Here is a 13,511-nt window from a genome sequence, read left to right as displayed (position 1 = left end):
TGAAATGAAGCTTTTTCCACAAGTTAACAAAGCAGGCGAAGAGCTCATTTACATCTTGCATTCACATATTTCATGCGCAGATCATATCTGAATATATTTTAGTTGGATTCCATTTCCAATTTTCATTTAAAAATGTGTTTCCAGCGGGTCTAGACGAGATCTGGTATTAGCCTTTTAACATGAAAAGGTAATATCAGTGTATAACAATGACCTACCCTAGTGGACGAGGAATAGCTGTAATGCATGTAAACGTAAGTGGTTTGCAAGACTGCTTGGAGAAATGGTGATGTCTCCATAAAGGTCCCTTTAGGCCTGCTATAAATGTAAGTAATGGATTTATTGAATAAATACTGTGCGCTTTTAAAGCTTGTTCAATAACCAGGTTGAGAGTTAATGATGTCACTTTACTATCCGTAAATTTCCTACTGTGTGTGAGCTGTGTCTGGTCCACTCCAGCTCAACATACAGAAGAAGGCCAGCTAAGTATGCAGAGAAACAGATGGGCTACAGTCTGTATATGTATATACACACAGTTTTTATATCAGTGTATTATTCACTGTCAAGTATTTAAAAAATTGTTTACATCATGAAGAAATAATCTGCGTAAGTGCAAGAGAGAGCTGTTGCAGTTGCTGGGGTCTGTGCACCCTCCGGACACAAGAGGAAGGTCAAGGCCGAGAAAAAATGCACATTACACTAGACATTCATCTGCGAACAGGTATGGCGCTTACATAATTGTGTGGACGCAGGATTTCATTTACACTTAACTGTGGTCGAGATCAGTCTATACAAACCTTCGAATGTGGTTTGGGTGAATCTATCGTAATCCAATCACGATACATGTGGTTTCTCATGTGGTTCAGCCAAATCTGAAGGTGATCTGGTCATCAGCAACACTTTCCACTATAGTGGAGTGGAAAACTTGTAGTAACTGCAATACCGGTGTTTTGACTGCACTTAAGCTAGCTGCCTTGCATCAAAGCAATGAAAGTAGTCTTACGTAAAAAAGTGACTGTACGTCTATTGCCCACTTAGCAGTGAGCATAACAGCACGTTCAAAGCTGAGAGAAAAGCAGTGTTTTATTTTGTTTGAATGTTAAAGCACAAAGATTTGTCTAAACTAAGCTCACACTCCTACCCTGTGCTCCAGACTAGAGTGTGAGTGTGTGAGGAGGTGGTGTAGGAGGTGGAGGCAGGGAGGTTGAAATGAAACACAGAGCTGCCCGCTCTCTCTGAGTTCTCACATTCACTCCAGCTGGAGCAGCCCAGCAGCCTTTAGGGCAGACTGAGTCACGGTGCAGCCTACAGGGCCTACGCTGCTTCAGCCCCACACACACTTACCCACAGAAATACGCACACACTCACACATGCACATGATGGTTTTCAGACATACCCCATCAGAAAAAAAAATGGTGGGTTTGCGTTTTCTAAATTTACCCCATTATGTGAGGGGGTCAAGAAATAAGGGGATAAATGGGAAGACATGCACACCCACAAATAGCACTTTTATATGCACACATGAGTTTATAGCATGCACTGACCAAGCTATTTACTAGTAAGACTAATACTGAGTAGGGATTTCTTTTTGCTCTCAGAACAGCCTCTTTTCTTCGTGGCTTGGCTTGCACAAGAGCACATCTCTGCATCATTCAGTCCCTGCAAGGTGTTCTATTGGATTCAGATCCACAGACTGAACCCACTGTCAAGTTAGAAGAAGGGTATTTTGTGGCCATGAAGGGATACACATGGTCAGCAATAATATTCAAATAGTGGTATTTAAGCAATAACTGACTGCTAACAGTCCCAAATTATGCCAAGAAACCCTTTTTCACCATTACAGCACCTCCGACTGCCTGGACTGTAGACACAAGGCAGGTTGGGTTCATGTTTTTATGATATTGGCACCACATTCTGACCCTACTATCTGTGCGTCTAAGCAGAAATTGAAATTTACCAGACCAGGCCACATTTGTCCTAGTCTTCAACTGTCCAGTTTTAGTAAGCCTGAGCCCGCTGCATCCTCAGCTTCCTTGGCTGGTCCATGGCTGATAGACGCTGAACCTGATATGGCCATTTGTTGACGTAAAAAAAAACAAAAAAACAACTCCAGTGCCCGGGGAGCAGAGAGGGTGAAGGGCCTTGCTCAAAGACCCAAAAGTGGTAGCTTGCCGAGCCTAGGTATCGAGCCCACAACCCTGTTATCAATAGCCCGGAGCTCTAACCGCTACCCATGGCTCTAGTCACCACTGCCCATCAGCCTCAAGGTTTGATGTGTTGTGCATTCTGAGATGCTTTTCTGAGCTGACACTCACTAGATGTGGGTTTTTTTTTAATCATTCTGAGTAAACTCTAAAAACTACTGTGCTGGACATCTCCGGAGATCAGCAGTTCTAGAAATATCCCTTCTGCTACCAATAATCATGCTAGGCTCAAAATGACTGAGACAACATTTTCCACATGTGAACATTAACTGAAGCTACTGACCCTGTTTTTGCACGATTTAACGCTCTGCACTGCACACAGACGACTGGCTGATTAAATCATTTAATGAACATGTAGGTGCAAAGGTCTATCTTTAAAAAGTGCTTGGTAAATATATATGTGTATGCGTGACAGAGAGACTGAACAAACAATTACTGTATCTAAGAGGTGTACGTGTGGCTACACATTGCTTTATTGCAATAATGTGTGATTTTGGCAATAACGGAAACCAGCAAAATAAGACTTATACTATTCTCATACATTTTACACAAGTAAATCTTTATCAGGTGGAGTGTGCTTTGTGAGACGGGGACTATACCTAACGCTACTCTGGCTGCAGATGCGTCATAGTTGATCCAGAAGGAGACCCAGGATAGGATTGTGATCAGGATGGAGGGCATGTATGTCTGCAGGATGAAATAGCCGATGTTCCTCTTCAGCTTAAAGCTCAGAGACAGCCGCGGATAGGCACCTGCGAGTGAGAACAGACAGGAGGGGAGACAGACAGGCTATTTATTTCAAGGAGCGAGGAGCCATACTTTATGTTTTGTTTCAGTTTCTATGGCAATGGCTGTGCAGATTGCCTCTGTCTCTACGGCAACAGGCTATCAGGGTAGAATAAATTGTTTGTGGTTTGTTGTATCTCGGCCTTGAGCACTATCGCTGAGAAGGAGGAAAAACAAAGATTAACTTCTTTGAAAACAAGTTTAATGCTGATCTGACATCATGTCTAATCACTCACCTGTTACGGCCGCTGCCGTAAGAAAACGTATCTATGACACAGAAATTTACAGCAAAGGAGAAGAAATACCATTCGACATCTAACTAGGGTAAACAAAGTCATTCAGTGGTTTAATGTGAAATGTAGTATTATGGTGAAACTGATTAGGATTTCTTGAGGTGAACCATGAATTGTGAAGAACCATCTGTGCAATGTCTATAATGTAAAAATGGCCTTTTTATTTACAGTCAAAAATTACAAGTCTACATGTGTCTTGTGATTTTTTATAAAACAATGTCTAAGGTAATCAGGCAGCCTTTAGACAAATGAAACACTTTTAAAATCTTGTTCATATCGCCTGCATTGTGAATATTAATGATATTAATGCTAAGTTTCTACAGAACAGCACATTTTGCAGCAAACCAAACCAAGTTTACATCCTAACAATTGTCATTTTATTTCCTATAAAAAAAGAAAAGTTGAAAAGTTTGCAATCAATGAATTACATGTACTTTTCATATTCAACTGAGAATCTCAAATCTGAAAATTAAAAGAATTAGCCATTATTTTATTATATGGTCATGAATCTGATACCAAAAATTAAAAAACGGTTTATTTTTCTTAATTTCTATTTCTTAATTACTATGCTTAAATCAAAAATAGAAAATGATAAAGTAAATATATATATATATTTAAGTTTTTCTTGCTGTTGACTGTTGGAGCTGCATAGTTTTAAATGGAGTTACATATGGTGATAAACACATTGCTGTCAAGGAAGCTGACATTATAACTGAAGACTGAACTGAAATCTGCAGGATCTCCCAGTTATTGTACTTTTTTTTATTGCACATACACTATTTACCTCACAGTCGAGAAGGTACATGGTTCCAGTTTTAATCTCACTGACAACAGAAATTAGAACTCATAGTAAGTAAGTGCACAACCATGGTGTTGATACTAAATTACAATTTTTTCTTTTGTAGCATCATGTAGATTTATTAACTGAATTGTGAAATATTAATGAATTGGTTTTGTTTCTGATGTTGTAAAGATTGTTTTGTAAAAAAATGTTTTAGACATATTAGGACTGTGCCAAAATGGCTATAAGATTTATGAGGTTAAAATGTAGTCACAAAACGGTGTCTTCCTTAAGACACTGATGGTGTATACCACAAGTCATAGGATGTGAATGACTATTCAGTACTGATGATGAGAAGAAGTGTAGTGTGTAACAACAATGCCTCCCCTGAACCAGAAGCAGTTTGACTCTCTCTGGCCAGTCAATAAGAGTCTTTGGGCTAGACTCCTAACACTACATTCAAATGGAAGTCAAATATATGATGCCCAATGAAAAGAAGCATTCTCAGCACTCGTGCTGCCACTGTCCTGTTACGTGACATGACAACACACAGGAAAATTGTGGCAACTCACACACAGTATACAAAGCCTAGTTCTGTTGAGTTTCTGTTTCAAACACTACTCACTCATCAAACAGCCCACGTGCAGAAAACACACACCCATGTTCCACCGAAAAATCGGGACACGGCTCATTTGTTTGATGTGAGTGTTGCTTCATTTGATTTTTCAGGGTAATATTTGGATGAAGATACTCAATTTCCATTCTTTTCTCCATAAGGAGGCCATGCTTCATCTTCATGGCCCCCTTATCTTCCTCCTCCTCGCTAGTACATAGAGTTCAAACAACAAACCCGCGATTCCTCCGATTCCCCTCCAATATGTGCAGAGGGTGGTGAAACCCCTTTTCTACGTGCCATTAATTCAGGAGTGGGAATAATCATTACTGCGCTGCTTCTGTGAGTGCCTCATCTTTAGAGGGGAATAATTTATGCAGTGGGTCCTCTGCCTCATGAATATATGATGCCTTGTATCAAGTGCTTCTCTTCTTCTCACTTGCTCTCTCTTTTTCCTCTCTTCTTTTTTTAACAGCTTGAAGAAACAGAGAAGTAATTGCCCCTCCATTATCATTGGCTATGCTAGTGTTTCTATGACAAGGGGTTAGATGCATGATGTGAAGCCAGTAATTAGTCCTGCCTTTACAAAAAAAAGGGCTTCATGAGTCCTCCTGAGAGAGAGAGAGCGAGAGAGCAAGAGAAAGAGGGAGAGGCCAGAGTGCAATGCAATGACAACACCTATCTGTGATATACATCACTCTGTGGTGTGACTCTATAGTAAAACACACACTTTACAAGGGGTCTTGTCAGGTGAAAATGCCTAAAAGGTGAAAAATGCAGGGAAGCCAGTTGTGGTTTTCAGAGTCATCTGAGGATGCTCACAAGCAGATTTGTACCGTATCCTCTCAGAAATGAGTGAAACTGAGACTAAATAGGATTTTCAAATAAAGCCATTCTGAAATGAGACAGGCAAAACAGGTGAGGCTATCATCTATCCACAGTGTTTCACCTCAAGTGGAATCAGGAAACAGAAAAGGCTTGTAAATGACGGTTTTCTAGAGAACTGGACTTAAAACAGCTCATATTACAGAGTAAATGTGTGCAATCAGTCAGAAATAAACTCGTCATTGTTGTAAACAGGTGGATTTGGCATTTCTGGGGCCCCCAAGAAATTTTATGTCTGGGGGCCCAAATCCAAGACATTTGATTCAAATTACATTTAATAATTCAAAATACAATATTTATCCACCTTGTGCTGCTTCTTACTGCAGTCAGAATTCTACCAACCAGGCTTTGCCTTGATAATCGAATGCTTGAATTCGTACCCTGTGTTAGTCAGCTAATGTTTCTGACCAAAGGTTTTGATTACCACCTGACCACAATTTCACCCACAGGAGCTTATTTTGGTGGCATTGTCACTGTGTCCAGCATTTTCATTTCTTGGGACTGTTTGTGAAGAGATTGGTGAGCTTCGGTAAACTTCCAGTATTGGACTTCTTTTCTTTCATTTTCTTTAGGCCCTGTGGTAATATACTTTTGTCTTTTGGTTGCATTCAAGAGCTGGTCTCAGAACAGATTTTTTTCCTTTTTACACTCAGATCCATAAGTAATTGGACAATGACACAATTTGTGTAATTTTAAATAAACCAATCAAGATGTGATTGAACTGTGACTTTCAGCTTTAATTCAAAGTATTTAACGGAAATATTGCATATTAATCATTTAGGAATTACAGGCATTTTTACATAGTCCCACAGCTTAAAATTATGTTTTATATTTGGATGCAAATCATTTGCAGTTAATGACTGTCTAAAGTATGGAACCCATGGACACCACCAAATTCTGAGTTTCCTCCCTTAAGATGATTTGCCAGGCCTTTATTACAGATTTTTTCAGGTGCTTCCTATTTTTGGTTCTGTCTGTCCTCAGATTTGTCTTCAGCAAGTGAAAAGCATCCTCAACTGGTTTGAGGTCAGATGACTGATCTATTTTAAAATATGATATTTCTTTACCTTAAGATGCCCCTGGGTTGCTCTTCCGGTATGTTTTGAATCATTATCAAACTATAATGAGAAGCACTGCCTCCCGGCCGCCCGTCACTTACTCCTCCCATTATTTCTGGAGTTAATCTTGGTTTAATCTGTCTAAACAATCTTTTTCCAGAACTGAGAAGACATTTTTGTATGTTTTCTAGTAAAGTATTATCTGACCTTTCTGCTGTTGATTGTTACTAGTTGTTTGAGGTAAACCTTCTGTAGATTATTTACATTCATGAGGGCATCTCTTTGACAATGGTACGCTTATATGAAAATGAATCAATGAAAATTAATCAACTCCAGGCCTTAATTTGTCATGCAATCCCCAACCTCTGGGGCCCTATCTATTCATGTGTGCATGGTGACAAGTTGTGTAGACTTGTGCATAGGCATAGAAAGTGCAGCCTGCAGTGACTCACCTGTGGAGAAGACAACGTTTCGGGAGACCAGTTTGTAGTCTACTATTGAGAACTGAGGGAGCTCTATTCGAGACACACCGGTCACTGCGTTGTCCCCTCCTTTCCAGTAGAACTCAATATCGTCAGTAGTGTAGCCATCTGCCCAGTAAACACATCCATAAATCACATGCCTCAATAAGTCACCTTTACATCACAATACCTAAAGACACCACAAAGCACACATGCAAACTTTGAATAAGCTGAATATGTATAAAGGCAAGAATGACATTTACAACCTCTTTCAGACCCCTAAAGCTACAAATCTGAGTGTGTGTAGATAAAGGATACTTACAACTCTCTATCTCCAGAGTGCAATTTTGTTCATCAAGAGGATACCTCCTCAGATCCATCATACAAGCGGCTGTAGTGGTGATTCTATATCATAGACACAAAAAGTGTTAGTGTGAAAACAACAGGTAGCATAATACAAACATACACACACACACACACGTGCAGACAAATCATTAAAAAATACAGAAAAGAAGCCCAGCGTAGTTCAGAATAGTTATAGCACCCTCCCACCTGTACACATCCATGCTTGTTTAATTATTCAATGATTGAGACCTCACCAAAATACCATTACATAAGGGAGGACTTAACAGTGTGTGTTTGTGTGTGTTTGTTTAGTAGGTGGAGTCTGATCTCTACTCTGCCTCAGTAACAGAACACATGAGTGAACAGAGGAGCCATTATCATTCCTTCTTGCACCTCTCTCATCTCTCATGCAGCGAGAGCGCGCTATAAAAATCCCCACAACACACACTGCCATGGGGGACAGCAGGCACATATTCAGCTGTATGCAAAGGTTTGTGCACCCAAGGACAAATTTTTGTTGATTTTAGAAGACACATGAAATAAATAAAAATTCTTAAGAAACTACATTAAAGCACAGCTGTTCTGCACATGCCTTTTTAAGAAAGTGTTTGTTTGGTCATTACAATAAATACACATAACATTCACCAAAAAAGTAGTGGCTTTATGTATGTTTGAACATTAAAACACTCTCCTCATAGGAGTCGAGTATTATTAATAATTAGATCCTGGTTTGGCAAACCAGTGCATAATTAAGTTAAATCAGCTGATCTGGTTATGTTTTAATTTGGTTGGCTGTATTTGTTTGTGCATCTGTGTTTTGTTTGTCTCATTTCACTGTTCTGCTTTTTTGTTTTATTGTTAAAATTGTCAATAAAAATGCACTCACAAAAACATACAAAACTATTACAAAAAAACATATAATGATAATATAATGTCATATTAATGCGCTAACATTTTTAATAACTACGAATATCGCAGTCACATCGCAGCTGTGGAATACGACTTTGAAAGCTAGTCTGAGACAGGCCGACGACAATTCCTTGAAGAATGCAGCGAATTCAAAACACACTGCAGTCTGTGCAAGGTAAGATGAAGCATGCATGACTACCCAGAACCTTTTCGTGACGCTTGTTGTTTTACAACGAACGCAACAAACATGTCGCAAGTGTGTTTTGCTGTCTCGCATCGAATACAACCAACAAATGTCTGTGTATCGATTGAATAAACGGTGTGAAAGAATACAACAGCAGTGAAACTGCACTTTGTTCTTCATACTACCTCAGTATCAGTATCTTACTTTTACCACAACATTATAATTCAAATACTGACATTTTGCATTAAAGTAAAAAAAAGTTCATGGATAACAAGAACACTAAATTAATCTAAGAATGTACAAGATGCCAAGTGAAACTGCAGGAAACAGTGCAGTACAGAGGCAGTCTTCTGTGACGAACATCAGCTTTACCTTTATAATGCTGAAATGGCTTCCATGTGCAAATGAGACCCTAACAAATCTCAAACGCTTTACTGTGTTTTGTGAACACCCTGATCAAGTCTCAGAAGATCCAGATCCATTTCTGCAAGTGTCTTTAGGTACCAGTGTTTTAAGGTAAGATATCTGGAAGATACTTCCAATACAGGCTTGTGCCTGTAGTCTGTTACAGTATACATTTTACACTGTACTGCTTAGATTGGGTAATTCCTGTTGGGCATCTGCAAAGCATAAATTCCACTGTACCTGTACTCGTTCTAGTTACATTCCAAATAAACCTCAAACCTTTGAAGCCTTCATACTGTATGCCCCCGCCCTCCAAAATGCTTTTGAACTGAATCTAGAGCAGACCACACATATATTCACCTTTTTGCATTTTTTTTGTTGTTGTTGATTCAGATTCATGGCACAGCTGTTTCTCAATAATGATATTGAGAAACTATATATATATATATATTATGAGTCGGGGGGACGGGGTTCTATTACATAGTAATAGAAGTTATAGATCGATAGATTGATAACTAGATAACTAGATAGATGGATGGATAGATGGATGGATAGATTAACAAATAGATGGCTAGGTAGATGGATGGATAGATGGATAAATGAAAGATGGGTAGATGGATAGAGTAAAGTAGACTGAAAAAGAGAGTAAGGGAAAGAGGTGGGGAGGAGAGAGAGATGTATTGCTAACTCAAGGGAAATTAAGCACATCTCATTTCACAATTGCTGTGGTCACATGGAACCCTCCCAATCTATCATCTCATCTCCCACCAAATGAGAGCCTGGACTTTAATAACAAGCTGATTTGTTCTCTCTCTGAGATTTGAGGGCTGCATTTATGAGAAGGAACTAATCCTAGAATGCTCATATTAGCAAACCAGAACATAAAACTCAACAAGGGTAGTGGAGCTGGGATTCAAATATCAAACTAGAGGTTTGAACTGGCGTCTCGTTAAATCAGAAGTCAAGGTGTGTACAATAAAAAGGAGGTAGTGCATTAAATCTACTTTAATTCAACACTGTTCCTCATTGTGTGTGAGTGTGTTAGCTTAACCATTTCCAACTCTCTTCTCATAGATGCCCTGTGATTACCATTACCATCTAATATCTAACTGATCTAACCAATCCTTAATTTAAGTCATTCTAAACTGCTGATAGAACTGAACAAATCCATAGAGTGGCTCGAGTACACAGATTAGCCAAGACCCACACATGTTCCAACGCTGTTTGACATATTTTTACACAGTACATGCAGTACATACATGTAAGGTTAAACAGTTAGGTGAGTAGGAGATAAACTGATCTACAAAGGGCATACAGGTGAAGATTAAATATTCTAAGATTAGTGTAATGGGGTGAAAAAAGAAAAGGATCATTATACCAAAGATTTGTGCTCTCGCTTTTGACTACAGCCTGTTCACAGTTATCGTTAGAAAAAATTGACAGGAAAATAATATTTTTATTTCTTTTATATTACCAAGATTCTTTTATATTAGTAGGACAGTTCAGTATAGCAGTGATTTTTTGAATATTCATCTTAATTATCTCTCTTGCTGGTTAGCAAATGCATAAAACAACCTCACTCACAAAGCTAAAAGCTACATAAAATGATTTGGTAAATGAGCGATTCAGAATCCGAATAATTGATTTTTCGTTTTAATAATCAATAGATCATCTGACTAACCCTACTAACCATGCAGGATGCCTAAACTATTGATTGGGCCCTGTTTATGTTAAATACATTGTTTATTTGATGCACCCCTTTTGTTAGTGTATGATGGGAAAACAGCTTCCTTTGACTTACAAGCTACAACATTCCACTTTATCACCACAGCAGATGAACATCCCACAACCATGTGCTGTTGCTTCTGGCAGTTAAAGAGTAACCCTTATGCTTTCATTTCAGAGCTGTACTAATGAGAGAGCACTCACATGCATTACCATGCATGCGTAAGCACTCTAACTTTAATGACTGTGGCTCTGACAAACAAATAGCCCCTCCCATCCGTCCAGCGCTATCAATTCCTTTGATCGTTTGCATTACTTGGTCAGAGCCAGTTCCCCATTGAGCTGTGAAAGAAAGATGCTCTGCAGATCGCTCATGCCATATTCAAATGTCACACAATAAAAACTGTCATGAGATATGTTTAACAAGCCCTGGCTAAGCCTGACCAGCGTGTGCAGTGCATTTACTGTGTGCCTAACGCAAGTGTCTGAAAACACATCTGTGAGATGAACAGCTAAATCAAGCTATGCTCTCTTGCTCATTCTCCTCCTACTCTGGCTTGAAATAGGGGATGGAGACACACCCAGGCTCTTACATGTCAGAGTGAGCCGAGGAGCTCGTTTAGCATCGAAACACTGATAACGCTAAAGGGCTCTAATGAGATAAGGGCACACATTAGCGCTTATGTAATTTAGCAGCCAAGTGCGCTGACCAGAATAGGACGCTCTCTGGCAATACATCAGCATGTTCACTCAGTCAGGTGCAGCCCAGGTCTCTTCGTGGAGACAAATCCTGCAGTACTTTTTCTTTAGGTAGAAACTAAATGAACACACTGACCTCCCGCAACAAACCTTCCTGAAATAGTAGGCCTGTAATGGTACGTGTATTCGTACTGAGTGGTCACGGTTCGGCACATGCATTTCCACAGAGAATATACAATACACGCTATTAGGGAGACCTTAAGCTGCAAGTTGTCTGGGAACTGTAATGATTTAGGAAGCGCTGCTATAGTAACTGTTGTGTTGTTTGCTCATACTCATACAGTTGGTCTTCAATCTTTTAATTTTTTAGCTCTCGCTGTTCTGACATTTGGATTTGACACTGAATATAAACAAGAATTGAACCTAAAAATAAACAAGTATTTCACTGATATTCTGGCCTTTAACATCAACAACATTTAACAACAGCTGCTTCTTTTTGGCATTGTGCCATTAGGTTCATGGTAATCCTGATCCAGAGAGTTGTATTCTATTGGCAATTCTTTTTTACAGGCACTAGACAAGTTGTTGTACATCTGTGTCAGCAATGGGAGCAACCTAAATTGGCCGAATGTATTCATTAGAAGGGGTGTCCACAAACATTTGGAAATTTCAACTAATGCAATCATGAGTGGATTGAAGAAGTTTTTTCCCCCGCTGAACTGTACTCATACTGAACCGTGATGAAACTAAGGTGCGTACCGAACCACGACTTCTGTGTACTGTTACCCTCCTATGAAACAGTTTCCTGGTTTTTACATTTATCTAAGTTGGCTGTCCATAAGAGTGTTTCATCATTAGCTGAACCAACATCATATGGGGTCTCCAAACACTAAGCAAAACCTCATGAATGAAGGTTACCCAAACTGTCTGGTATCTGATGTGCAGTTGTAACTCTTAAAGCAACATTATGTAGCAATTTTACTGTAAAACATCAGCTTTAGAATCATTTTGATGTTCTACTGACTTGCAATATGTAGGGTATTGTCTCTATTGTTGCCACTCTGGGGCCCAAACATGGGCACAATGTAAATTGTACCGCACAATGTAAATTTGGTGAAGCATGTACAAGACATCGCACAAGAACTACACAACCCTGTGTAACCCCAGTCATTTTTGTGCACAATTTTGTTAAATTACATTAGTCCACATGTTTCTTGCACTTCTGTTGGTTGTGTATCTTTCAGCTCGTCAACAATCGCATGAGGGAAAGCTCAAAGCATAGTTTGTATTTAAGGCAGTGGTGTTGTTGAGTAAATTCCTCTCTAAGCTGTAAGTCCTCCCATAATGATGCTTTAAATGCACACTTGCTAGCGACTCATTTAGTAATCTCATTTGATCCTTTGTACTTCATTCATTTTATATACATATGTAACAAAATAGAAAAAAAACTATATAAAAATATATATATTACTTTGTTATTAAAATGTTCAAACGTATTGAAACATTACAGTTATGGCAGTTCATGATCAATTTAACTGCCAGGTCAGTCCAAGATATGCATACATGCTTGAGAATTAACCTGGCTGTAGTGTGACAATACACTCAGCCCACGATTCGATTCGATTTACAATAATTAATCCACAATTCAATAGTCTTGAATAATAATTTCATTTTTGATATTCTAAATTGTCATTGGTTTGGGACACTGTCAGATTACCTGGGAGTAAAGTAAAGTATAGAAGAGACATTAGTTCTCACCTCAGTCCGTAAAGAACTGTGCCATCAGGGTGCAGACGGATCATGCGGTTCTTCACAGTCACGCCATGGACAAACGACTTCTTATCGTTGAGGAAGTAAGTGTCTGGGACCCAGAGCTGGTCAGCCACCCTGTTGTCCAGGGTGAGGTTGAGAGGGATCCCAGCATATGCTAGCCGCTTATCCCTCCAGTACTGCTGGAAGTACATAGTCAATGTGTAGTCCTGGGGGGAGAGAAAGGTTCATAAATCAGTAAAGAGGAATGATCTAGGGCAGTGGTTCTCTGTTCACTGGTCCTGGGGCACCACTGCCCTGCACACTGTAGAGCAGAGATGTAACACTGGGTACAAAGTGGTTCTCTAGGACCAGGCCTGAGTACCAATGATCTAGTGCAAAGCAAAAAAAAAGTTT

General features: G+C 39.3%; 1 protein-coding gene across 3 annotated transcripts in view; it reads right to left on the bottom strand.

Moving 5' to 3' along the window:
* The window catches only part of gabrb3 (gamma-aminobutyric acid type A receptor subunit beta3), a 59,177-nt gene that overhangs the window by 16,576 nt on the left and 29,090 nt on the right, over window positions 1-13,511 (bottom strand). For all 3 annotated transcript variants that reach the window (XM_072684399.1, XM_072684400.1, XM_072684398.1), the window contains exons 4-7: window positions 13,104-13,324; window positions 7,401-7,483; window positions 7,070-7,207; window positions 2,801-2,953 (exon numbers count right to left, since the gene is read on the bottom strand). In XM_072684399.1, coding sequence (XP_072540500.1) covers window positions 2,801-2,953; window positions 7,070-7,207; window positions 7,401-7,483; window positions 13,104-13,324 — 595 coding nt within the window. The remainder of the gene's footprint in view (window positions 1-2,800; window positions 2,954-7,069; window positions 7,208-7,400; window positions 7,484-13,103; window positions 13,325-13,511) is intronic.

Source organism: Salminus brasiliensis, chromosome 7, assembly GCF_030463535.1.
Source record: "Salminus brasiliensis chromosome 7, fSalBra1.hap2, whole genome shotgun sequence".
Lineage (NCBI taxonomy): Eukaryota > Metazoa > Chordata > Actinopteri > Characiformes > Bryconidae > Salminus > Salminus brasiliensis.
Note: the sequence above shows the minus strand (reverse complement) of the source record. Positions and strands in the feature narration are given on the sequence as shown.